Below are 26,415 nucleotides of genomic sequence, written 5' to 3'. Positions count from 1 at the left end.
CATTTGGCTTATTCTTCAGATATGTTTCATGCAAAATGGAAATAACTGGATTGGTAACACCTATGTGGTGGTATACTGGAAGCAGCATTTAACTAAAGAGCCTGGATTCAAATGCCAGGTCTTCCTTCCACTTTTTGGCTGTGTGAAGATGGACAAGACATTTGTCTTCTTTGAGCTTCAGCTGACTCATCTGTAAAAGGTGGATGACAATATTCACATACCTTATCTCGCAGGGCTATTCCTAGGAAAGTGTTTGGTAAATCCTGAAGCATCAGTTCATATTACTATGTGTATGAGAATGGAACACACCCCATGTTGCCTTTAGGTACTTAGCATATTCTACACTGGGTGACCCACACGTTGTGGCAAGAGAGACATCAAAGGAAGGAAAACAGAAAGCAAGCAAAATACTTTTCTTTTACATTTTGGGTTTTTCTTTTAAATTTTCTTTAAAAAGCTCATTTTAAGTGCAATGAGAGTCCCCAATAAATACATGCAAATACAGGAAGAAAGCTACTAAAAACACAGACAAGACAAAGCATCTATGTATGCAGAGACAAAGTGTGAACCTTTTTCTCAGTGTTAATCCCAAGACTTGGAAGGAAAAAAGTCTCATTTCAATCTGACTGAAGGTATCTGCTCTTTTTTCCATATATGCTTATAATCTGAGAAGAAACTGAATGCAGCAGATAATAGACTATGATTATTGGACGTATGATACTGGCATTATCCCCTATGACTTGGGATAAACCAGAGCATTACAGACATTGAATCATAATAGGAACGTAATATTTGTTAAACCATTAGAAATTTTTAGCTTCTCTACACTGGAAATTCAAACCTTATTGCAATGAACTTTACTCATTACCCACGTTACTCTTTAATGTATGGAATTAACTGTAAAGAGTCAAGAATCAGACAGTACACAGGGGGATGGAGGTCTAGAGGAAATTTTTTATGACCCAGTTATTCCAGAAAGAAAATTAAGAATGCATTTCCAGTAACAACCCAGCTTCACATAGGACACAATATCACAAGTTGCTGTTGGCGGTGAAGGTGCAGTAGCCATGCTACTTGCTAAACTAGAGGCAACCTATATGTTACTATCATCAGGCTACGGAGTTAAAGCTCTGGCATTAGCAAATTCAATCTGGACAGAAAGATTGGCAGCAGGAATTCCAATATGGAAGTCTGGTGGTACTAAAGTAGCACCTGTAATGACCTACATATGGGCCATTACAGCACCACAACTATTTTACTTTCCTGGCCCTAAGGTTAAGGTGGCAGCTTAGTTGTGCCAACATGGTACAAGGTTGTAGTATCTCTGATAATAAAAGCATCTTGAGTGCGAGTGTGTGTGTGTGTGTGTGTGTGTGTGTATGTGTGTGCATGTGTGTGGAGGTTGAAAGGTGAAAAAAAGAACAAAAAAGGGGAAACATGGCACAAAAATTTCTAGGTTACAATATGTTAACAGATCAGACATACCAAAGAATGTAATGGTCCTTCATAATTAGGAGATGATGATGCCTGCCCTCCATTTCTAGACCAAACAGCGGTGCCTGCTAATGTTAAAATGGAAATCACAATTAGAATCTTACAAACAGAAATGTTTCTCCAATATTTTAGATAGTTTTCTAGACAAAGAAGTGCCAGTTTCTAGGAAGGTTATAGAGGAGGCATACAGATCTCTTCTGAAACACAAGGGTGGGTGTGAGGCGGGATAAGGAGGTACCTTTATGTAAAACACACAGATACTAGGCCTCAAATCACCTCCTAACAGAGATGACTTCGTTGATTCTGAAACGATACTTGAGAGCAGTTCCTGAAGGAGGAAACGTCACTTTTAAAAGCAGAAGTGGTATGTTAAAAAAAACACCAAGAGGGGTGTAGTGGTTGTTTGTGGAAAGCTAGGTCATACCAGATCATTATTCTTAGTGCAGCAAAACACATATTTGATACATGCTAATAAATCATTCAATTACCAGTCACTTACGACCAATGATTAGCTCTAAGAATCTCTTATGACTATACAAGAACCTCTTATGACAATAAAATTACAAACAATGGCAAAGCAAAACCATTCTTTCCATGTTAAAATCAGACACACAACGTATTATAACAGGGTGCTCTGTTCAGTAAATTGTTTGCCTTTGTAGTCACAAAATGTGAATATGAAGAAAAGCTCTTGTTAAATATATGTATATGTTTCTCCCCACCAAATTTATGATTTACCTTTAGAGGAACACTAAGGTGTTACAATTTTAAAAGCAAAGGATGGAGTATTACAGAGTTTTATCTTCCACATCAGAATTTAGTGAAACAATGCCCTTTTTTGTCTCTTTATATATTTGCTTGGTAAAAATAAAGGACTCTGGAGTTTACTCAGGGCAATAAGTGACATTACTATTGTCTTAGGTGATTAGAAGGTGATTCTTTTGCAATTAATTTTGTTTTAGAAAGAGCATACAGATTGCTCTTGCATACTTTTTATGATCAAATAATGAGACATGGAAATGAGGATCAATATTTGTCCCTACATCCATGTCATCATAAAAATTAATTTTTCTTTCACGTCGGATCTTCTCTAACTTTCTCACAGGACTATAAAAGATCTTTTTCTACCTGAACGTTTCTAAGCCAACATGCCACTAAGCACACTGTTTACTTTCATCTTCTAAAATTATGTTATTGAGTAGACTGCTTTACATATCTACTAAACTACTGACTTTAAATCTACGCTGTGGTCTTCCCTCCCTGCTAAATAACACTGACATTACTGCTTCTTCATTTACCTAGGGCACAGGTCATGGGTTGCAGAGAAGGCTAGGTTACAGTCAGTAAAATAATACTTCAGCATCTCCATTGTGTTAACTTAAGCACTAGCTTAGGTGATTCATGTTCAGCTTATCTATCACCTGACAATAGCCACTTCATCTCAGTCGTTAGTTTTAATTCCCCTTTCTTGTTACCAGGACATCAGAGTCCCATAAAGCTCTCTCAGCTTTGGGTCTATCTTCTGTCTAAGGACAGGTAGATGCAAACTTTGGAATCTTAAGTAAACTTCCACTTCTGAGCCAGAATTTGATTCCTCTCTTGCAAAGAAAACACTGTCACAATTAAATGTCTCTGTCACAAATTAACATCATAAATAGCTACAATGTGAATGTTTATTACAGGGTGCAACAAAGAGTTGAAGAGACTGAATTTAGGTTGTCTACTCCATTGATGACTTCAAAAACCACAGTTTAATAAGGTATGGATTAAAATGAATTCTTAAGGATGCCAACAAAAGTTGATTCATTGTCACCTGTCTACACCCCAAAGAATACGGGTAATAAACACTACCAAGAGCTCACTGGAAATGCTCATATTAGATGTTGTGTTAAGCCTTTTGAAAGGGACCTTTCCAAATCAAACTAATTTATGTGTATTTCTCATAACCCACTAAACTTACCCTTGTCCCACCTAAATGTTCAGGCCATGAAAATTGATTACATTATAAATTCAATCAGAATGTTTTTTTCTCACCCATATTTTTTTTTACAATATTTTTTTCTCTTACATTATTCCTATGGCACTAAAAAACTCAATAGAATTCTATAAATCCCCATAGAACATAATGTTTTGAGCGCATTTCCCTTCTGTTGAAATGAATACATTAACTGCAGTTTGCCATCTGAGATATGTTTATTCATTTTTGCTTCATGTCATCTGCAGATCCAAGTAAAACTTAAGACATATAAAGGTCTTCCTCATGTTCCATGGGTCCTGCAGGGGCGGCTCTAGTGATTTTTCTATCCATATCTAATCTATATGTTTTGGGGAAAAATACATAGTAACATTTTCAAACAGCAATATGTCCTGTTATTCTTCTCTAAATGTGTCTGGAGTTGTGAGAAATACTTCTGCCTTCTCTGTCTCTCTTGGGAGGCAGTATCCAGTGGTGGACAGAACCAGTCTTGAAGCATGGAGATGTGAATTCAAATTCTACCTCTGGGTGCCCTTGGAGAAGTCACTTCACATCTCACTGCCTGAGGGAGTTCACCAGGATTTATTAATGGCAGAGAAGGCTCTGATCTGCATTGTCAGGGGAAGTTTTTCACTAGGAACTTCCTTTATGAATAAACTCATAGGTCCCAAGAAAAAGAAAAATCAATGCCTATGTTACAATAGGAAGTCACTTTACAAGACTTTCAGAGCTGTAAGGGAGTTATTTTTATAAGAAATTATATGTACAAATTTCTGTTGATATTGTGAAATCAAATGTCAAGTACAGTTACCTGAGAGAGAGGGAGGAGAGCCAACAGGAGTTGAAGGATTTGATGAAAAACTGTTGTTGGTGTGATCTGGAGAATAGATCTTAAAATAGTAAAAGAAAAAAATCATTCAATACAAAAACTCAAGTTATAAAATAGACCCTAAAATAAGCCCTGGTTAAGAAGCCCTGTTATATAGCCAATTTACCCTAATGGGATCATCTCAAATTCCAAAAAGGGCTGATACCACAAATTACTCAACGACTGGAGGCTTCATGATCAGAAATACTTATATGGCTTTCTAAATACCACCTTTGGAAAATAACACCTTTGAAAACATAATAAAATCCATTCATACTAGTTAAAAGAATTTTGTATGACAAAGATGGGTTCAGTGAGCATGACTAACCCAGATGAATTCACAGCTATGTAATCTGATAAGGCAGAACATGGTGAGAATGTGTGGCATTACACATAGAATCATGGGTTCAGAATTAGCTAACCTGAGTTCCAGCAGTTTGTCCCAAACAAGATACACAGCCTTGAACAAAGTACTTAACTTCTCTGTACCTCAGTTTCCTTGCACAGAAAAGGAGGAGCTCTTACAGTTTTATAATTCTGTGATTCCTGTATTTTTCCTCTTGGTCATGGCTTCTCTGTATAGAAGCTAGTTAGCTGTAAGAACTAATTTTTTTCTTTAATGTACTGACATTTTGGCAAAGATTGTTACAGTAAAATGAACTCGATTTGATACCTCTAGTGATGGGAGACTGGGGCTCTTAAGTTGTTGCCACAATGGAAAGCATCTCGAATTTACATCTATAAGTACACATGCTTAGTCTACACAGGCAATATCAGGTGTGCCCTTTACAGAAATAAAACGTGCCCTTTTTCACTAATGAAAGCATAGGTCCAACCGACTTTTGTCTCTTGGTAATAGACCAAGGAAACCCAGTAGAATACTTTTTACCAGGTGAAAGAATCATAGAATTTCTGTGATGAAAACACCTAAACAAATCTTATCCAACCGCATTTCCCTCTTCATTTAATAAATGAGAATTCTCAGACTCACACAAGTTACATGACTTATCCAGTGTCATTAGTGGCAGAATTGATATTCAAATCATCTGTCTCTAAATCTGATGCTACTTCTATTATTAAATTAATAAATTAAGTCCAATAACTGTCATATTTTTGAATTACTGCACAATGATATTGCGACAGTGAAGAATACTTATAATCTGGAATGTCTACCAAAATTAAGTAATTTTGAACAAGAAAGAAATTATAATGTCCAATAAACAGGATATGTACACACGTATACTACTGCCATCTAGTACAATTATTAGAAGAAGAAAGATGGGAATAAAATCTTTAGTTTTAACATACATCCAAGAAACCAAGCCCCTTTTAAACCAATTTTACAACAAAGTTTGATACTCTCTAGAATCAAATCTATCCTGTTTGCTGTTCATTTTCTGAAATTTCAAATGTCCACTTTTGATTAAAGTTCACCCTTTTACAACGGTAAATGTGGAGTCCAAAGTAAATATTTTCTTACCGAAGCAAGTGCTTTCCCCAGAGCATCGCCAGTCTGTGAGCTGCCTGCTGCACCACTTCCTCTATTTGCTGCAAAAACAAAAGGCTGAATGTGAAAACCAGGCAGTAAAACATTTCAGAATTTTCTATTCCTAGTCCACTTACTCATAATTTAATTGCATTTTAATGCTAATTATATCACATTAATCTTTAATTAGCATTAATTTGTTTGCTAAGGTAGATGTCAAATATATTCATGTTACTTTCTTTTTAATAGATCAAACATACACCTGACACCTTGGTATGTTCTTTTAAATGTCCTAATGGATATTTGCCCTATCCTTTGATTAAAGACAGTGATGGGTAAGGGGCAGTAACCACATAGATTAAAAAAAAATTGTAGTTAAAGAAGACACTTCAATTTAAAGTCTCTGGAGTCTCTAAAAGGGCCATTACTCTACTTGATATGAAATTAGGTTATTTTTTTTTTGCCACCAATCAACATTTTTTACATAGAAAAAACTATGTCTCCCTCATAGCTCACTGGGACTAAATACAAAGAATCTGCAGAGATATGGCCTGTAGAAAAATGAAACATTTAAAAATACTTCCATATATATCCATTTATTAGCACAGAAACAAACTGTAATGTTACCAAAATCAATCAAGTCAAAATTCTGAGGATAAAATTATGTTACAACTCTAAGCTTACCTTTATTACCCCAAACACACTAACCTACATGTACAAATGAAACCTGTCTGTAGTTCTCCGAAGCATCCTCCACGTAGCTTCTACAACTAAGTAACTTTTCAAAGAAGAGCTATAGTTAATACCTCTGAGGTCTTTATTATTGTCCAATAAGTATAACACAAATCAACTGTATAACACGATACACAATAAAAAGACACAGTGCGTCATACTGGATCATTTGGCTCTTGGGGTGAGGAAGACCTCTTCAAATTTCACCTCTAATATTCACTAGCTGTACAACTTCAGGAAAAAAATCACTCACATGCCCTTAGGCAGCTCCTTGGGACTTGTGTACTAAGTCACAGATGGGTGGCAAACTGCATTAGTGAATGGATGCATTGTGAATGAGGTTTCTTTAACAAAAGTTCCCGACACTTCCCCAATAATGATCCTCCAAGTTACTTTTTTTCCTATTTACAATACATATTATACTATTTGTTATGGGCTAACCTTATAGACATATTCTTGAGAGGCTTAGGAAACAGATGTTATCGTTGTTTTGTAGAGGAGAAAAAAGCAACTTGATTTCTACTGATTTAATTCAACAAGACTTTGTATGTTTATATAATCTTAAAAAAATATATAGTCTTTCCAAGCATGCTTGCTTCATTTCTAGCTCTGTCCTTGAGCCAAGAGGTTATATTTTAGTTTCTTCATTTGTAAAACAAAGGTGTTGGAATAGAGGAGATTTAGGATTCTTTCCAGCTGTAAAAGTCCTATGATTCTATACATTGCCAATCCATTCTGTTAAGAAGGTATAATTGCCTTATCATAGTCACATTATATTTTTTCCTTTCCATTTTTACCATATTATGTTTCCATTTTTGACCATATACAGGACAAGAGAATACCAAATGTTTTGATACAACTTTTTGCAGATGTAACTGAGTTAGTTTAACATCCACATTCAGGTACAGTGGTTAATAAACACAATGATAAGCAAAATAAAGGCAGAAGAAGAGTTAAAAATTGAAATCAATTATTTGTTTTGACCAAAATAAGACAAAATCCAAACCTTGAATCATGCACACTTTACAAATGGATGTATACACACACACACACACACACACACACACACACACACATATAAATCATTATCCCAGTGCTTGCTTAGAAATAAAGTTGCTTACAAAAATCTTATCAGAATTCACTGCTGTACATCACGGAATGGGATCATGAAAATATAATGAGCAATAATGTTAAAACACCTATTGAAAATAAGTTTTTTTTTAAATAAAAGGATATATATATATATGTACGTATGTATATATATATATTCCTATTCATTAACTGGAGTCTGTTTTTTCTTTTTATAAATTATTTTTATTTTGTTTTCAGTATTCCACAATCACTTCCCTGTATTTTGAACTTTTACAAAATGCTTTTGATAAGTCTATTTCAATAATTGTCTAATTTTATGTTTATTTTCAAATTATAAAGCATTTTAAAATGGGTTCCACAGGCTTCATCAGACTGCTAAAGGAGTCCATGACACACAAAAAGGTTAACAATCCCTGCCTACCTGAAAAAGAAAATAATGAGGTTTCTGAAATAAAATTACTGTAGTTCTTTTTCCCCGCTTTCCTAAAAGCCTCATTTTCGGACATTTTTCTCTTTAGGAAGATTTGTGGGTGTGATTGGCGTGTGATGGTATCTCTTCAATACTGAACACTAAAAAAAAAATACGCTTAAAGGCCAATACTAGGCTACTTGTAAACTATTATCATTATTATTTTAATATTAAAACTATTTTTTTGTTTTCCTGATGCTTTAAAAATGTCATATTTATTTCTGAATAAATCCTACCCTTTCCCCCATCTAATGAGTCATACCTTTAAAAAAAAGTTTAAAGAGAAAACGAAAATAGCTCTAATGAAAGGAGGGAGATACGTTTTCTTCACTTTTGTCTAGGGACAAGTTTTGTCCATACACACGTAGTTCAGTTTTGTTTAATTTTTCTTTTCCTTCATATTACAGTCACTGTATTTAGTCTTCCTGGTCCAGTTTACTTCACTCTTGATCAGTTCGTAAAACTCTTCTTATATTTTTCTGAATTCCTCATAGTCATTATTTCTTATGATAGCAATATGGCTTTAACCATGGACCACAAATTCTTTGGCCATTTTCCTACTGAATTATTTAATTCAAAATTAGGTACCTAAGAAATAGAAGTTCTAGGATTTACTCTGTGAGATCACACTGTAAAATTCCACATTATTACAATATAGGAAGAGTCCAAACAAGACAGTGGATGTGGTGTCAATTATGGATAAGATATTATACTGAAGCAAACAGTCTCCAAAGCATTTCTTCAAAATAACTTCAAAGTAAAGAATAAAAATTGAAAAGCAGCTAAGGGTCCAGTAAACTATTTTTGGTGGGGTAGGTTTTTTTTCCTAAGTTACACATAACAGTAAATTACTAATTTAAAAAATGAGATTGTGACCTGATATTATTTTTATTAATTAAGGAACAATGTGGATAATTACAATCTTCTTATCAATTTAAATTCAGTTTTCTCATTTTAATGTATAAAGACACTAGGAAAGGTGGGTGGGTTAAGTGGCAGAAGAAAAACTAAAACATACTACTGCTTCAAACAATCGTAAGTAGTACTCAGGAAAAGAATAAATAAGTGGTGTAAGGAAAAAAGAAATGGTATTATCATCAGAAGGCATGGGTTCAAGTTCTGATTGATCACTGCATGCACACGTGCAAATATGTTCATAATACTGAATATGCAGTTCAAAAAAAGGAACAAAATTCATCCCTCTGAAAATTTTATGTCCCCAGTATGAGTCAACTTTTTATCCCTGACAAAGTAGAATGGATAAATAAAACCAGAACAAGGCTTATTTAGTTTTTAAGCAGAATGATTTCTTTCTTTTTGGATATGGACATGGTACCCACTAAATTTCTTGGCTACCTTTCCTTAAGTCTTGCTCTTCAAACTCACCTCTCCATGCCTGTGATTCTATAGGTATTCAATGAGCTACCTGATCCTTGCCTACATAGTAGTTGGACATGATTTTAGAAAGGGGAGGGATTTCAGGCATCATTTAGCCAAATCCCAGACAGATGAGGGGACATTCTTCAGGTCACATGACTAGAGCCGAGATTAGCACCCACATCTTCTCTTAGGCCAGTTTTTTCCAATACTTCAAGGTGCCACACGTACAGAGTCCTCATGATAAAACAAAGCTAGAGTTTGCATAGCTGGTGGGCAATAATTGGGATGATTTTTTCCCTTGTCTTCCTCAAAGTCAGGGGAAGAAGGAAGGAGAGGGACAGGACCTATTCTAAACAAAATTCTGGCATGAATATGGAGGATATGTAATTGTTGTGAGGAACTGTAATTTTGTAGGAGGGTTTAGCACAACCAGTTAGATGATTATCAGTCAGAGGACTTGAACATAGGTGCTGCTGCTGCTGGCCGTAAGCTTAGCAAGATGAAGACTTTAAGATTCTTAGCTCTGATTTGGACCACCCTCCTTCTGTCTTAATATCAGCTTTGGGAAAAAATGAAAGTTACATTCATACACACCCTAAGAAAAAGCCAGGATGAACTCTGCCTGGGGACTCAATGAATTTGGAAAATGTCAGAAGTAAGAATTACCCCGACGATGTACACCTACAACCCTAACGTGGGAACACCATGCAGATAATATCAAAGGAATAAAGTCTTTGGAAAAAAAAGTCTGGGTCATGGGTAAGTATCTAAAGAAGACATGTTTCTTTCAAATATGAGATTCACTGACTATAATGCTAGACATCTTCTGGCTGCTGAACTGCTGGGTGTGTAAGCCTGGACCTGAAATTAATGAATAGTAGGCAACATCTCCCTCTGAGGCAGTATTGTATTTGGCACAGTTTTTAAATTGGAATACAAATACATACTGTAAAATTTTACTTGTTGGGGAGGTCTAGGGGTGGGGGAGAGTTTAACAGGAAGCTAGATTTCCTAATTATTTGCAAGAAATGAAAGAAAACAGTTCAAATTGGTGTAATCTCAGTTGGTGGTCCTAACTAAAATGCATTGATACAAGTAGATAAAATTCATACCTCTCTTATGCTATGTGACTTTCATCATCCAAATACATTCAAAAGCTCAAGACTCTTGTAAAACATCAAATGAATATTATATGACTATTCTAATAAAAGTATCATTGAGAAACCAAGTCCTCAAGAGTGAAAGAATACAATGTTTTTATCAGGAAAGCCACACACTGAAATGTATCATGTCATACAAACATGTCATTAGAAGCAAAAGTAGCAAGCTAGATTAATTCAAGAATCAGACAGATAAATTCCAAAGTCGTTATCATATGCTGAATTATATCTATCCTGGTAGTCTGTTCCTTTAACACTCTTTTGTTTCAGGCTTTTTGAAACATAGGTAACATCATCCATAGGAAACTTTACCCTAAGAAAACATACTTGTTATCATAGTTAATATACTTATTATAAACACAGTTCTTAATTTCTTCCTCTAGGGACAAGAGAATCGAAAATCTCAAATCATAGCAGGATTTTGCCCATAGACTCACACAGATGAGGAAAATGTCTTTTTCAGTGATATACCAGGGTGGGGATGAAAGGATGGACTTTTATGCTTCTGGGTAACCTCATTCTTATGGGATTAGGTCATTTCTTTTGTTTTTTTTCTATGAGGAATGGTAAATTAGGGATCATTTATGGTAGGAGAAGCAGGTATGTGGAAACTCTAGGCAGTCTCTTCTAATCCCAATCCTGTTTATATGATATATACTTTCCACAACTCCTTCCACCTAGTTACCGTTGTACTAGTTCATTCCTAAGGGGAATCTATACATTTGCATTTCCAATGCTTAGCACACTTTGTACTTTGTACAGAGTAGGAATTTAACATGTCTGCTAATTGTAAACCTGATCTCTACTTCCCTTTTCAATATATGGTCACTTCTAGTGCTGCCAGAACAATGTGCTGGCTCTGAGTTAAACCCAGCCTTGGAAGGTCTTGGACAAAGACATAACAATAGCTGTTACAGGTAAAAAGGGAATTGTTGATTCACTTCAATTCTTCAGGGATGACATAATTTCACTGACTTGGGCCCTCTCTCTAATGGTACAGGTCGCACCCTATCTGTACCATCTCATCCTGACTGACCCCCATCCACGTCCTCTCATAAAAGTTGCAGAGGTTATTCCCCCCTAAACGCTAGATTACCTTTAAATTATTAAGCTTATGTTACAAAAATCTGCTCTGGTGCTTGTCTGTAGTTCTGAATTCACTTTGGGTCCTTGAAGGGGAGGTGAGTGGAAAGCAATTGTTCTACCATGTTGGAGAGGTTCCATGAAAGACCTTGATGAGAGGAGTTTCTGATACTTTCAGACAAGCCTAACTAAGTAAAATGAGGTTCTTTACTAAAGGCAAATTACTTAGTGATGAATAAAACTCAGGATTTTCCTTTTATTCTACTTCAATTTTAACTCAGAACTGGAGTTAACACTGTCTTCTTCCACTCACGGTACTTTACTCTAGTTTACTCATGGTTCTTTTCCAATTTAAATTTAATTTTAAAAAGTGAATGTGATTTTGATGCTGACAAGTGATTTTAATGGAGTTACTATACTGATGCTTCATTAAAGAGGATGCCTCTGACTTTTCCAGATCAAAAAAAATCATAAATGTCAACCGAAGACACAGAGTGATTATATCACAAAAAGTCAACTATTCATTAGCATAGTAAGAGAAATTGTCTTTTAAAAAAGTCTAGTTATGAATTTAGAAATAAATTAATAAAAATAATAAACAAAGTAAACTTAAGTAAGCAAAACCCCACTCACCCCAAACCTTGGTACTCTACTTCATCTCTAAAATGTGGATTGAAGAATAATTTAATTTTTGCTTTTGCAATTGTCCATAATTAAAGACAGTCCAAGGAGGTTAAATACTTAAGGTTTCAGAATGAAGTTCTTACGTCATATTTAGTAAGCCTTACAACTCTGAATAAACCTGGGACTTTGCTTCCTCTTCTGTAAAAAGAGCAGGTTAGAATATATTATTTTAATGATTTTTTTGCAGTTCTAATGTTCTATGATTTCGTGATTTTGAGTTCTGTTCTAGCCAATAGTTAAGTCGGTAAGTAATAATGAGATAAATACCATAAAAGAAAAAGAAAAAGAGAGATGGTCGTGTAGTCTTTCAAATTCGAAAAGTAGCTTAATGAAAGCATCTCTACTATGAAAATACTGACTTGTCTCTTCACCAAGAAAACAAGAAAAAATATGATGCCCATGTGTTCATGCTTGAACCCCATTCTTACTGCATTAGTACTGCTTACAGTCATTTTATACAGAATCATGTGTGTAATCTAAAACATATGTCAGGTTATGTGTTCCCTATTTACCAATTATTTAATTAGCTCTGTTTGTTCTTTGAGATATAGGCAATGTAATATTTCTTTATTTCCTGCATTTAAGTATGGGTGACTATACGCCAAATAGTTTAGAAACTCTACAGATGTATTTTATTAATCTATACTGTTTGTTAGGGAAATATCAGTAACATCAGGAGAGAAGTCTTCTCATCTTGTTATAAAAACTTACTGCCATCAATGAAGTCCAGCATATGCTGTGAAAATCAAATCAAATTCTGAGAGAATTATTATAAAAGGGAACCAAAGTCTCCTACTTACAATAGTATGGTTTAAAAGAATATTTGAAATATTTTCCTAAGAGATATTTAACAGATCAAAGATACATTTTATTAAGAAATGCAGCCATTAGGATTCTGTTCCCCTCGGTACAACAAGTTCTGATAACCTGAGCAAATTAGTTAATATGTCTAGAAGGTTACTCTTCCATAAAACTGAATTACTTCAGCAACTTCTCTCACTACAGGATGATGAGACTTTATCACTCACTTATTAATGAGGAATTCTGTAGTCTGTCCTAAGTACAAAATTATTTTAGATCACTGCTGTTCTACCAGTATTTTATGTAGGGTCCTCATATTATATATAGGGTTCTATATATTCTGGTCCTCTTTGAAGACGAAGGATAACAACTATCAACCATATAGGGTCAATTCAATAGGATTCAACAGAATCCGATTCCTTCTCTCTCATTAAGTCAGGGTTTCCTCATCTTGCCCTTTGCACTTGAGCCAATGGCTTTGTCTCTACAAACAACAGGAGCATCTTTTGGCTTTTTTGGCATGACTACAGTACCCCTGTCTGATAATAAGATCTTATCCTATCATGAATAAGACAATTACTAGCACACAACTAATTCAACAATATAATAATTTTTTCCTCTCTGAGATTAACAATTACGCTGACTACAACTCATTCAGCATTAATTATGTTATGGCACCTATGTTACTACCTATTCCCAAACCATGCACTCTTTCCCTATAATAGAAATCAAGCTGAATTCATCAACACATTTATTTCCATTTACTGTGAATATGTGAGTCCACCCTTGGTCTGCTTCTCCCTTAACTTCAGTTGCTTCTTTCCTTCTGAACATCCACATTAAAAAGAGAAAAAATACTAAAACCAAAAGCAGACAGGAAACCTAAGCCAGCACATCTAAGTAAATGAATGACCATGCATTCTCCAATGGATCTAAAACTCATGACTCTAGCGATGGGGCTTTCCATCAGCCAAACCACATGCATAATGTAATACTGCTTTCATTTTCTGCTCTACAACTACCTTTTCCTTGCTTTTAAATTTTGCAGAACTCACTGATAACTAGCAAAATTACAACATGGATTCATCGAAACCTTTGTTCTTAATTTTTCAAGGTTAGAAGTTCCAGTCTGAAAATGAGCAGTAACAGAATATCTCTGTTTATCAAATTTCATGAAATTTCAGTCTGTGATTCTGGTATAAATTCACTTTGCCATATTATTCCCCATTTTTCATTTTAAAAATCCCTTGACAGCTCTGCCCGCCTTTTCTATGTGAGAGGGATATTTTTATTCCTCTCTCTTTTCCTAATACCAAAAGCAGGTGAAAAGCTAAAAGCTGAAAAGGAAACACAAATAGAAAGGTCAGTTACAACTAAGCCAATAGAAACCAAACTAACATTTTTGATGTTAAGCACTGTATTATTAAAGAAGGACTTCAAAATGAAACTTATAGATTGCTTAAACTAGATGGGTACAAGCAAACTTACTCTAAGTGAAAAAGAGTTTTCATTTCTAAAGTCCTTTCTTTTGGTCATATGCATTAACATGGAGACCTCTCTATGACTCACCCATTATACTGTCTGTTCCATTAGCAGGTGGTGTGCAGGAAGAAGCGCTGTAATGGTTTGTACCACTACGATGGAAAGTGGACATCGGAGGAAGACTAGAATTGATGTCTGCTGAGGAGTGTGAAGGATAACTCTGTAGTAAGAAGCAGAAAATCTGCAGTTAAAACAAAGAACCCTCCAGTTCTGTATTTCTTTCTTGCTTCACTAAGAACTCTTCATTTTGCACCACAGTTTTGCTTTTAGGTTCTACAATTGTTAGCTACTCCGTCTTTCTTAGGCCTTCCATTTTATAAGTTGAATAAAATTTTAAAAAATTTAAGATCCTCAGGAAGATGGTGTGCTTTGCTGGTTTGACTTTTCATCAAATAGGACTGTAATTATCAAGTGACCTAAGAAAGTATTACAGAGTAAACACTACCCTGAAAATTATCTCCCTCCATAGAGCTAAAAAATGCTTAAATTAATAAGAAATCTGATGGAAGCTTAATTCAGCTTACAATTTAAGATTACCTCTAATAGAATTTTTTATGGCTTCTAAAGTGGCCATTTGAGAAATATTTTGCCACATACTAAATTTTAGAAAAGCAAATCCATATTTACTTGTTTCACATGATCTCCCAATACTATCTATTCTTGCTTCCTTTTATCAAATGGGAAAAGATAATTAATATTCTTAAAGCTTTTTGCTGATTTACTGAATCACCATTTTTTCCTAATTCACAAAACAGAATACAGAAAAAAACCCTCAGATTAACTTACTCTAAAAGGATGTTGTTAAGCACCATGTACCAAGATCCAAATTTGATTAAGGTTGAACAAAACTGAACTGAGAATGACTCATTCTATTTTTGGTGCTTTCTTTGTATGACCTCCGTACTAGATGTGAACTACACAGCAGATTTGTTTTCTGATTCATCTTTCCAAATGAAGCTGCTGTGACAGTATTCTATATAAGTCATTTTTCCCAGGGCATGATGAATGTTGGTAATTAACCTCACTACCTGTGCGTATCTTGGAATTGAAAATGTGTCTATGAGTTGACAATGTTAAGTCACAAACATGTTCAAACTGTATTTTTTTCAAAGAAAACAAAGTTTTGTAGAATAATATACTTTTCTTAAAATAACGTACATTCTTTTCACATGACATGCATGGAACAAAGTGGGCTGGCCATCTAAAACATATACTCTGAAGCCACATGTAATAAAATGATAAAACTACTTTATTATATAATTATTGGGGAACATGTTTTTAGCTGCAAGGTTTAGTACTATAATATTAAGCTGCAGGGGAAGCAGTTATCAGTGCTTAAATTCCACTCATTTATTCTTCATTAGACTTTATTGTCTTAATATATTTGTCACTGAAAGACCAATCCATTCCTCCCTTCCTCCTCTACATTGTGTGCAACTTTTCCAACCCTCAGAGAGCTCTTCCTTCCTTAAATTCCTATGGTACTTATACTTTGCAAGGCATCACTTAGCACTTAATTATGTACTGCCTTTCACTACTCTTTTAAGTTGTTTCTTGTGTAATTTCATCTCCCCAAATAGTATGTAAGCTCTGTGAATGGCAGGGAACATGTCTTCCATGTTTCTGAATCTTCCTCTTCACCTAGGACAGGTCTGGGAAAGCAAAACAACTTTTCCTTCCCCTCTACTTCCCTACAAAACCCCCAAAATAACAACAATAACTTCTCCACCTCTACCCCCCAAACCCCACTGGTTCATTCATTGACAGGTAGCATTTCATAGATGCTGGATATACAGAGTATATTTTAATGCTGATTTTGTCAATGTCAAAGGGACCTTTGACAAAATGTTTTTTGCATAAGCAGAATGACTTCGGATTACCATTAACTAAAGGCATTTGTGTTGAGGTACCTGAACCACTTATCCTACCCAATTTTACTCACCATTATAATAAGAAGTCTTCTAAAATGATGCTGCTTTTTAATAAGGGGCATATAACGTGATGTATGGTTCAGAGTAAGAAAGGATAACAGGATGGTAAGCAGAAAAAGGCCCTGGAGAAGAGTCTCACACTTTAAAAAAAAATCTTTTGACAAATATTTATAGACTGCTTATCAAATGGAAACTCTAAAGGAGTTAAAGAGCCTTCTCAAGAAGTTTATGTGTAGGTGATGAAGCATGTCCATAAAGTCCTGTACTTTGGGCAGGCAAGAAAAGACATTTGTATGTTAAACTAGAGGTAAATGAATGCTAAAATGCTGATTTATTTATGAGCTGTATCAGGCATGGTAGACTAATTTAATAAAAACCCAAAGAAATGAAACTTTCAAGTCATGGGAATTTCATCTTCCTTTTACATGATACTTTCCTTTTAAAAAATAAATCAGAAGGAAACAATACGGCATCAGGGAATTCATTAAACAACCCAAACATCAAACAATGATTGGATTATGTCCTGGAGTCCATATGCATTCAAACTAAAATACTGCACATGCCATATGCATAGTCATCCATCATGAGCACTGATGTTCAGAGGGACACCTCTGTGTCACTATAATATCTGCATAACAGATTCAATCATTTTTATTCTGCTATGTATGGTAAGGCAGGAAAATTAGATTCGGACCCTTTAAAGAAGAGGTGATAGTAAAACCTATAGGTAACCAAAAAATAAATGAGAAGAATAAAAATCCCAAACATTCTAGCTAATTAAGATTTTAATTAGGTAAAACAAAGTGTGATAGAGAGCTCAGTCAGTCAGTTAACAAACATCTATTAAGCCCTTCACTCTGTGCCAGGATTAGATGTTCCAGTCATCAAATATACAGGGGAATATGTGCTGTGAGTCATGTGACTTTGAGGTGGGAACAAGCAATGAAAAAAACAGGGAAAAAATGTAATATTGAAATGTTTCTTGCTTTGATGAAGTTCTGTTTAACAATTTAATATGATTTTCTTTCAAGATTTTTTTTTTTTTAAACACATGCAGGGTATGCACTTTCTTTATTGGGAACTACTGTGTGTGTGTGTGTGTGTGTGTGTGTGTGTGTGTGTGTGTGCGCGTGTGTGTGTGTGTGTGTTCAGTTTTACAATGGTGTAAAATGAATCTCCTAAGTGATCATTTCTTCCCTTCACAAAAGAGATGGAGCTGCAGCATACTGAGCCATATGTAGATAGAAAGGATATGTGGTTCATAGAAAATCAAACTCACAGGCTCTTGGAATATAGTTATTGTTGGTGTGTAGACAGGATTTAAGATTGAAAAAGGAGAAAGATGGACAGGAACAACATAAAAAACTCAATACTAGTATATTACGTATGTACTTCAAAGACTAACAGAAAATGTAAGTGGCAAACGTGCAGAAAGCATACAAAGACATTCCAAGAATTAGATTTTATGTAGGATAAAACAGATATAATGATGTGAAATTCACTGAGACTTTTTAGAGATCCATTCAAATAGAAATTGTGCAGACATTCTGACTATGGTAAAACATAGTAAGAACTAACATGAAGTTTAAAATACTGAAAAAACATTTATTCTCTAGAATCTTCTATGTGGGAAATAATGCAGTATATAGAAAATATTTAGATTTTAAGTACTTATTGATAAAATTATTCTGAGAGAAGTTTACAAAAGACTTTTCTCTCTCTTAAATAATGTATGTAAGGCAGGGATTCTTAACTTTTTATCTGTTGAGTTTCCCTTTGGCATTCTGGTAAAGTCTATCTCAGAATGTTTTCAAATGCATAAAATGATATACATAGGATTATAAAGGAAACTATCTATATCAAAATTTAAAAAACAAACAAACAAATGCAGAGACCCTAGGTTAAGAACTCTTGATTTAAATGAAAGAACTATCAAGAATTATGTAAAGCTAAGTTTAGAATTAAAATACTTTAAACATATAGATATGGATATATGGGATTTTAAGAAATTGGGGTGTTTTTTGAGAACTGATTGCCCCCATTTTGGGTATAATGACTGACTGCAGGGGCTCCTTATGTGATATGCCTTCTAGAAAATGTAGTGTGTCTTCTTTACATTGATCTAAAGGAGAAAAGGTATAAGTGAAGCAATAACAAGCTACGAAATCCTGCCATCAACTGATGCTCATTTTTGCCAGGTGTGGTGGGACTCTAACCATCTCTCAGTGACCTAGATAGTGAATGGTTTTGGTGGAATATTTTTGGTCATTATCAGATAACACCAGGACAGATATTATAATAGATGTCTGCACCTACACCTTAAGAAAGTAAGTATTGGGTCAAGAGTTTTAATTACAATGGAATGAGAGAAAGTCACATGGAGCTCACTTTAGGGTAGGATTCTAGGCTCATTGGACTGGAAAGGACCTTGACTGGTCAACTTTTCCATCCCATTGTCTAAGGATCATGACTAAGTTATCACAAACAGATGTGAATCTCTCCTATTTCTAAAAACCTCCAGGATAATAGGCCCAACAATCTTCCACAGTAACACCATTCTAAAGTTTAGCCAACTTTAGTCAAGAAGAAAAATAAATTCCACATAAGTTCTGAATTATTTTTTAAATTTCTGAATTACAGTAGCAATTAGCTCTGGGGTTCTCATGGTTTGTATCTTCCAGAAGTTGGAATTGTAAAAGGAGTAGTAATTCAGTACGAGTAGAGGGAAAAAAGAAAACAGGATCTTAAAGTCGTTGCCTAACTGTCAAAAGTTTGCTTGTTTATGTTGTGAAAAAAAGTTTTATATATGTAAAATACATATATTTTATATATGTATACATATATGTATATATGAAATAAATATGTATTTGTTTCAACAAAATATTTGGTAACTGAGAGGCAACACAGAAGAGTGCTAGAGAGAGCTGGCAACATAGGCAGAAAGACCTGGGCTCAAAATTTGTTTCTAGCAGATACTGGCTTTAATTTAACTCTTGAATGCCCCAGGCCATCAACTGAAAAGCAGGTACAGATCTACACTGCTGAAGCAAGCTCCCTCACCAGTAGTTTACCAATGAGATCAAGGGACTTTTTATTTATTTTTTTTTAGGTAGCAATTATACTCTTCAAGAGCTTGACCTTTGGAAATGAAGACTTAACATTTAGGCACAATTACCAAAATGGCACAGGCAAAATCTTCTCCTTTGGCCTGATTTTCCCAGAAAACTAAAGTAAAAGCTTCACTTTGTGCACTGCAGGCTTGGCCAAAGGCTACAAGCTAAATAAATGTAGGGAACGATCATCATTTCCAAATGAAAGGACATTGATTTCCCACTGCACACTCAAATTACTGTCAATCAGTTTCACAGATTCTTAAAAGTATATTCAATGAGAGATTATGGATGGTTAAATCACGGAAATTACATTGATTACTGGATGTAATAATTTGATGTTATTCAAGTTAGTGGAGAAAACTACATCAGAATGCAGAGAAATAGTTCTTGCTTCTTTACATTTTTATCCTATAATTACTGAAATTTGTTAATTTGTGGAGCTCAGAAATGATACTCCATACTGTGGGCTGACTATATATGACTACGCATGCCAACAAATACTAAGAGTGGGTATAGGTTTATCTCAGCTTATCCTTCTAAGTGGTAAAATTATTTTGGCTCAGCAACATCTCTTATAAAGAGAAAAGCACGGCAGTTTCAACTCATACTTCTCATCTGCATCTGAAGGCATTTTCAAACGAACACAATCCTTTGTAAGCATTAGTGACAATATGACCTGGTTACTTAGAGAAACATCAAACTAATTTACTCTACCTTTCTGTGTCCAAGAGCCTGAGAGGAAGAGAAGTGAAAAAAAGAGGAAAGAAGGGATAAAAGAATCGAATAAAAAAAGTTTAAAAAGGACTAAAATCCAACCAGACAGGGGCAGTGCCAATACTTCTTAATGGACATATCTATAGGGCATAAGGACTAGTTATAAGGACTAGTTCTTTCAGTTACCAAGACAATAAAAGCTTTTGTTAATCAGCATTTCTGGAGAAAAAGAGAAAGCAATAGCAGAAAAAGAGTAAAACTATTGATAAAAAAACTACAGTTAATTAAAAGTCAATTCACATAGATTCGTCCATATAGTGCCCCTGTAATACTTCTCCAGCTCCCATCTCTAGGTTAGAAAATAACACATTTGCTGTTTATTGTAAAGGTACTTAAGTCAGAGGTTCATATCAAAATGTGATAGTATAATGATTTTATACATGTATATTTAATGAGATCAAAATTAGAGCTAAAAAGGATAAATCTTATTGCTAGAAACTTGTTCTTTTCAGTTACTGAGATCCCTGCTTCTCTAATAAAAGTTATTAAAATGATTTGCATTGAAGGATTTAAGAATCTCATAAAAACATTAATTTACTGGCCTTTCTTGGTGGCAAAATGCAGATAACATGCCTTTGGCTATATCTGCAATAGCTTAGAGAAACAGAAAGGAGAAATCAAAGAACCAAATATTAATTCCTGTGGAAAAATTGAAAAAAATCCAAGCAGTGTAAGGAGAAAAAGGGAGCACAGAGGGAAGAGAAAGACATTAGAAAACATATTACTGATGAAGAGTTGGCAAAGTCTTGGTGGAACTATAAGCATTTAAAAATGTATCCATAGAACTGCAGACCTTCCAGACACATAGTGAGTACACAGGACAATAGGTGGATAGCCCACATGCTCTACTTGTCAGCCTACCACATCAGGAAAAGGTGAGGAAGGCCTGCAGTAGGTCAGATGGCCCGCTCTGTGAATTTTAAATAAAAAGTCTTAAAATGTAGGTATTAAAAAACTCAATTTCACAGGTACATAGTGGAGAAAACATGGATAGATAATAACTGTTCTGAAAAAAAGATATGAGAATTCTAGTGGACAGCAAGTTTCAATAAGTCTGAAATGAGATGTGGAAGGCAAAAAAGCTAATGTCATCGTGGGCTGAATTAAGAGGGGCAGAGCCTCCACTAATAGGTAGGTGATAGCCCTGTTCTCAGCCTTCATCAGACCTCATCTGCAGTAAGAGTTTCAGTTCTGAAGGACGGGGTGTAAGAGAGACGTTGATAAATTCTACGTTGTGCGGAGAAGGGTGGCCAGGACTGGCAAAGGGCCTTGTGTCCATGTCATATAAGAATTAGTTGAAGAAAAGAAAATATGCTATGCTTAGAGAAGAAAAGACTTGGCATCGGGGACAATTAGATTTGTTCTCTGACCAAGAGGGCAAAACCAGGAATACCAAGTACGAGCTACAAAGAGACAAATTTGGGCCTGATGTGAAGAAAAACTTTGTAATGATTAGAGCTGTCTAAAAATGGGACAGTCTGCCTCAAGAGGTGGTGGGCTCCCCCTTCTTGGAGGTCTTCAAGCAGAGACAGGGTAACCATGTGTGGGACATGTGATATTATTGAGGTGCATTACACTGAAGTTGAGGTCCTATTCAATGCTTAAATTGTGAAGTTCAGTAACTTATGGGAGGACATGGATAAGACCGCAGAAGCTAGGTAGGGATGGCTGGGTAAGGGACCTGCAAAACTGAGGGAATAGCCACATTCAGTAAGATTACTAATTCTGGGAGAATTGGATTTATAAACTTGAGAGTGCAAATAAACTTTTAAAATTATGCTATATTAACAGGAGAATTCATATTGTGACCTACTCTTACATGAACAACCAATCTAGCTTCAGTATCTGGTAGCACTTTTTCCTCTAACAGAGAAACTGAATTATCATTAAAAATTCTGAGGTCTTGAAGATGGAAAGAAGCCAGATAAGATTACAGTCTAATGGTGACAAAAATATAAGTATAAAATAATATAAGGTAGTGGTTAGGGTGGTGGAGAGGAAAGAAAGTCCATCACTTCTAATCATGTATGATAACGTATTAAATCCACATGTCCAGCTTGTGCTCACTATGACCTTATCACCAACAGGACCCCCTTTTAGGACACATAAAGAAAACATGGAACAAAAATAGGTGAGATTATAAAAGAAAAAGGAATATAAGCATTCAGAGAGAAGAGAATAAAATGATAAGAAAAAAGATGACTAGGAAAAACATAGTTTCTTAGATCTAGGAAGGATCTAAAGAAATGATTCTTTCCAGTGCAGTCTCCAGGCTAAAGCATCTAGGGCTGATGCTTGGATATCCTTTCTTAAAGATCTCAGGGATGAAGATAACCCCCTAGACCTTATGCCTGTGTTTGTAAAATGAGAGGGTAAGATAATCAATCAACTGGCTTTCTTATCTCCATTACAACAAAAAGCAGCCTTACCAAACGTTCATGTGGATGCAAGCTGCAGTAGCTGCTAGACTGTGGAATATGAGAAGAATTGCCCAACATTCCTCCGTAGCCAGGCTGATTCATCCCACTGGAGGAGCTCCAAGGGTCACTGCTGTGATGGCCATCTGCAAAGGACAAAGACAACAGTGGCTTCCCTGAAGGCCTTCGAACTGGCTTCAAGAATAGTGTTTGTCTCATAAACTTAAAAATAACTGTCCCAATGCACTTCATTTATTCTTATGCTGGTTGGTTGATTATACTAGAAGACGCAGCAAAAAAAATATGGTGTTCAATTACCTAGCAGCTAAAAACAGTGAACAATAAATGACAGGTCCTTAGTTAAAAAACTAAGTTGAAGAGAGAGAAATGGAACACATATTGAATTATGTCAAGTTAGCAGGATATCTGATGTTAAATAAAAGTTTCTTGGCAACTCTTCCACCCTTTTTTCCTATGATAACTACTGCTATATTTTGGGATGAATATTTTTAGCTTAAAAATGCTTGATACATTACGCACTTGGCAATTTTACAAATTTTAAAAGTAAACAAATGGTTATTTGACTTAGGAGGTTAGATTTCAGATCCATAATATACAAAGTATATGGAAAAAATCTTGGAATTGCTATGTGGTATAATACAAAAGGGTAAAAATCTCTAGGGTACATATGCTTCTCAGTGGGTTCTGGGGTTTTTGTAAAGATATTAGGTTTTCAGCAGAAGCAACTTAAGACATGCATATCTTAAAGAAAAGACGTTCTTTTTTTAATATTTTAGGAGGTGTGGGTTTTTAAAAACTATGGAGTAGCAAAAAGGTTGAAAATTCCATTTAATATTTTTGTCAGGTCAAATTGTGATCCTGGTATTAATTCAAAACATTTCTAGGACTTTCTCATTTCAGACAAATTAGGGAAATTATATTATAATTTAGATATTAAAAATCTCCCTTGCTACTATGGTCTATGGTTTCTGGTATTGGTTTCTGTGGTCTTTTTTACACTTGGGGGGTGGGTGGCATAAGAAGAAGTGGGATCGGAGAGGCAAACTTATGTTACTATTGAATATGCTGCTGGCATCGATTCCTTAACAACTGGACTACTTCCACAGTAAACCTGCAGAGAATTTTTCCAAATAGGCTTTAATCGTTGGCAGTACTTCTAATTCTTCTACAAGGCAAGCTGAATGGGGCACTATACATCCCATCAAGGGCTTTTCACTGAAGTACTAATTCTAGATGTTGGAATTTTGAAAACTGGAATGTTTTCAAGCAGTTTGGAAGAATAATCTATGTGTTTTTTTGTTTAAATAAGTACTGTGCAGATAAAACTTCATTCATGGCTTTGAAATTTTAAGAAATTTAGCTAGAAGATAAAAGTGAAAATTAGAATTAGCAGACATGGTAATACAACCACAATATACTTTAACCGAACTTATAAAATGTCTTTCCCCTTAATATGCACTCAATTCAGCAGGACCTAAGGTTCAACACACAATAATTCATGCCAGGTTTATGGGAGCTAGTATTTTGTGCACAAAAAGGGAGCCCAACTCCTCTTTATCTGTCATCATGGTATTAAGGAAAAGTATGATTAACATAACCCATACTTCACTTAATATGGAACAAGTCCTTAGATCAGAGAAGTGTAGATATCCCTATCTTAATTTAAAAGTCCAAGGCTAAATTCTCTTAATGAATGGTTGATGAGTATGACAAATGACTTTGTAAGACTACATTAAAAAGCAAGAGCTTCTGTATACATTCTGAAATGAGATGCACTATGTAGCAATTAAAATCTATTTAGGGTTTGTTATCTTTGAAAATTCTGTTCAATGCAGGCTCATAAAAATACATATTTTACATATGTATTGCTTTTCACAGCAAGTTAATATTTTTCATACTCTTGTGATCTTGCCATAATGTTGCTTTTTAAAAAATAGGAAAATATTTCTATATTCTGGGCAAATAAATTGTGTAAATGAAATGATAAACGTTAACTTTTAGAATCAAATCATTATGGCATTTTTAGTTCTGTAAAGATACAATATTTGCTCCCATATTTCACCTCATCTTCATATAATTAGGAAACTATTATTAGCATTAATCTACCTAACCTTCCTCCTTTGGCTTGGATGATGCAAGCAGGTCACTCCACTGAAAGCAGAACGTAGAAAACCTTTTTGTCAATGGCTTGGGCACACACAAATCTAGTTAATGTATAAATCTCTCTCTGGGAACTGTTTTCCCAACCATGGGTGGCATAACTTCTTTCTATTACTTGAAAAGGGAAAAGGAGACCCCAATGAATGACGGCTGTTTTGTGTACCAGTGTGCTACCTGACTCTGAAGAGATGAAGACACCGAGACACTTCAACTTTGCCACTAGGGCAAGACACAAGTAGCAAAAAGCTGACATTTAAAGGCAAGTACTCTGCATGTCTTTAAATAATAGTATAGGGTATTCTTTAGTATCTCACTTTGAATGTCTACATGAATCAACAGGGACCAATCCAACTACTTTGTACTGGGTATCATGACAATTTCTTCACTGGGTATGCAATACAGGTGAAGCTAGGCTCCTGGAAGCTATGCCATGGTGCAATAAGTACTAGAAAACTGGAAAGGCCTCAAGTATGGTCCAGCAACAGATTATGTACATGTTATCAAAGGAACAGCCTAAATCAGTTTAGAGACCTATCACCAAAATACTGGCCACTAAAAGATGAGATTGTGTATATGTGTGTGTGTGTGTGTGTGGGGGGGGGGGGTTGTTTTCCTTTGGGTTTTTTTTTTTATCACACATGAAGATTGCAGAGGATTGTGACTTTCCATTAGCTGAGGGAGTGCCCACTCTGGATCCCTCAAATATCAAAATAATATCAAATTTGTAATTGTGTTGAAAAGGCCAAAACTTCAAATGGAGTGGGAAGAAGTTAAAAATGATAGTAACTACTAATCTCAACTGAATATGTCTGCTCTTATCTGGGGAAAGTGACACCACATTATCAAAGGGATTCTTTCACTGCTGCCTTCTTTACATGTTGAAGGATGACACCAGGACAGCTCTTCTTCCTACAACGTGTCTCTTCTTTCTACCCTGGGAAGTACTTTTGCCAACAGAAGGGAAAACAAGATAGAAAACCCCATGAAGCCTTGCCAAGACTAGGTCAGACAAAACCAAGAAAAAAGGGTTATGCATGACAAGGAGACAAGGCTGACTAATAAGATTTGTATAGTCTAAAACAAGTTCTGAACCTAGTATGCAACACTTCTGGTTAACCCCCAAACTGATGTTCAGAACCATAAGAAAGTTTCGCTCTTGCTACTGCTGTCACACTTCTTAGGAAAGAGCACTGCCTGGGGTGTCCATTTTTATGATTAATGCATTCAGAGTAA

At 35.2% G+C, this 26,415-nt stretch overlaps 1 protein-coding gene across 18 annotated transcripts in view; it reads right to left on the bottom strand.

The window, feature by feature from the left end:
* The window catches only part of TCF4 (transcription factor 4), a 433,335-nt gene that overhangs the window by 38,347 nt on the left and 368,573 nt on the right, over nt 1–26,415 (bottom strand). For 14 of the 18 annotated variants that reach the window (XM_072605977.1, XM_072605989.1, XM_072605981.1 and 11 more), the window contains 5 exons: nt 23,014–23,147; nt 14,794–14,926; nt 5,818–5,885; nt 4,281–4,359; nt 1,486–1,562 (listed from right to left, as the gene is read on the bottom strand). In XM_072605977.1, the coding sequence (XP_072462078.1) occupies nt 1,486–1,562; nt 4,281–4,359; nt 5,818–5,885; nt 14,794–14,926; nt 23,014–23,147 (491 nt within the window). The remainder of the gene's footprint in view (nt 1–1,485; nt 1,563–4,280; nt 4,360–5,817; nt 5,886–14,793; nt 14,927–23,013; nt 23,148–26,415) is intronic. The other 4 variants (XM_072605978.1, XM_072605980.1, XM_072605995.1 and 1 more) reach the window with 1 other exon arrangement.

Source organism: Notamacropus eugenii, chromosome 4 (genome assembly GCF_028372415.1).
Source record: "Notamacropus eugenii isolate mMacEug1 chromosome 4, mMacEug1.pri_v2, whole genome shotgun sequence".
Classification (NCBI taxonomy): Eukaryota; Metazoa; Chordata; class Mammalia; order Diprotodontia; family Macropodidae; genus Notamacropus; species Notamacropus eugenii.
This window is presented reverse-complemented; position numbering and strand designations above follow the sequence as displayed.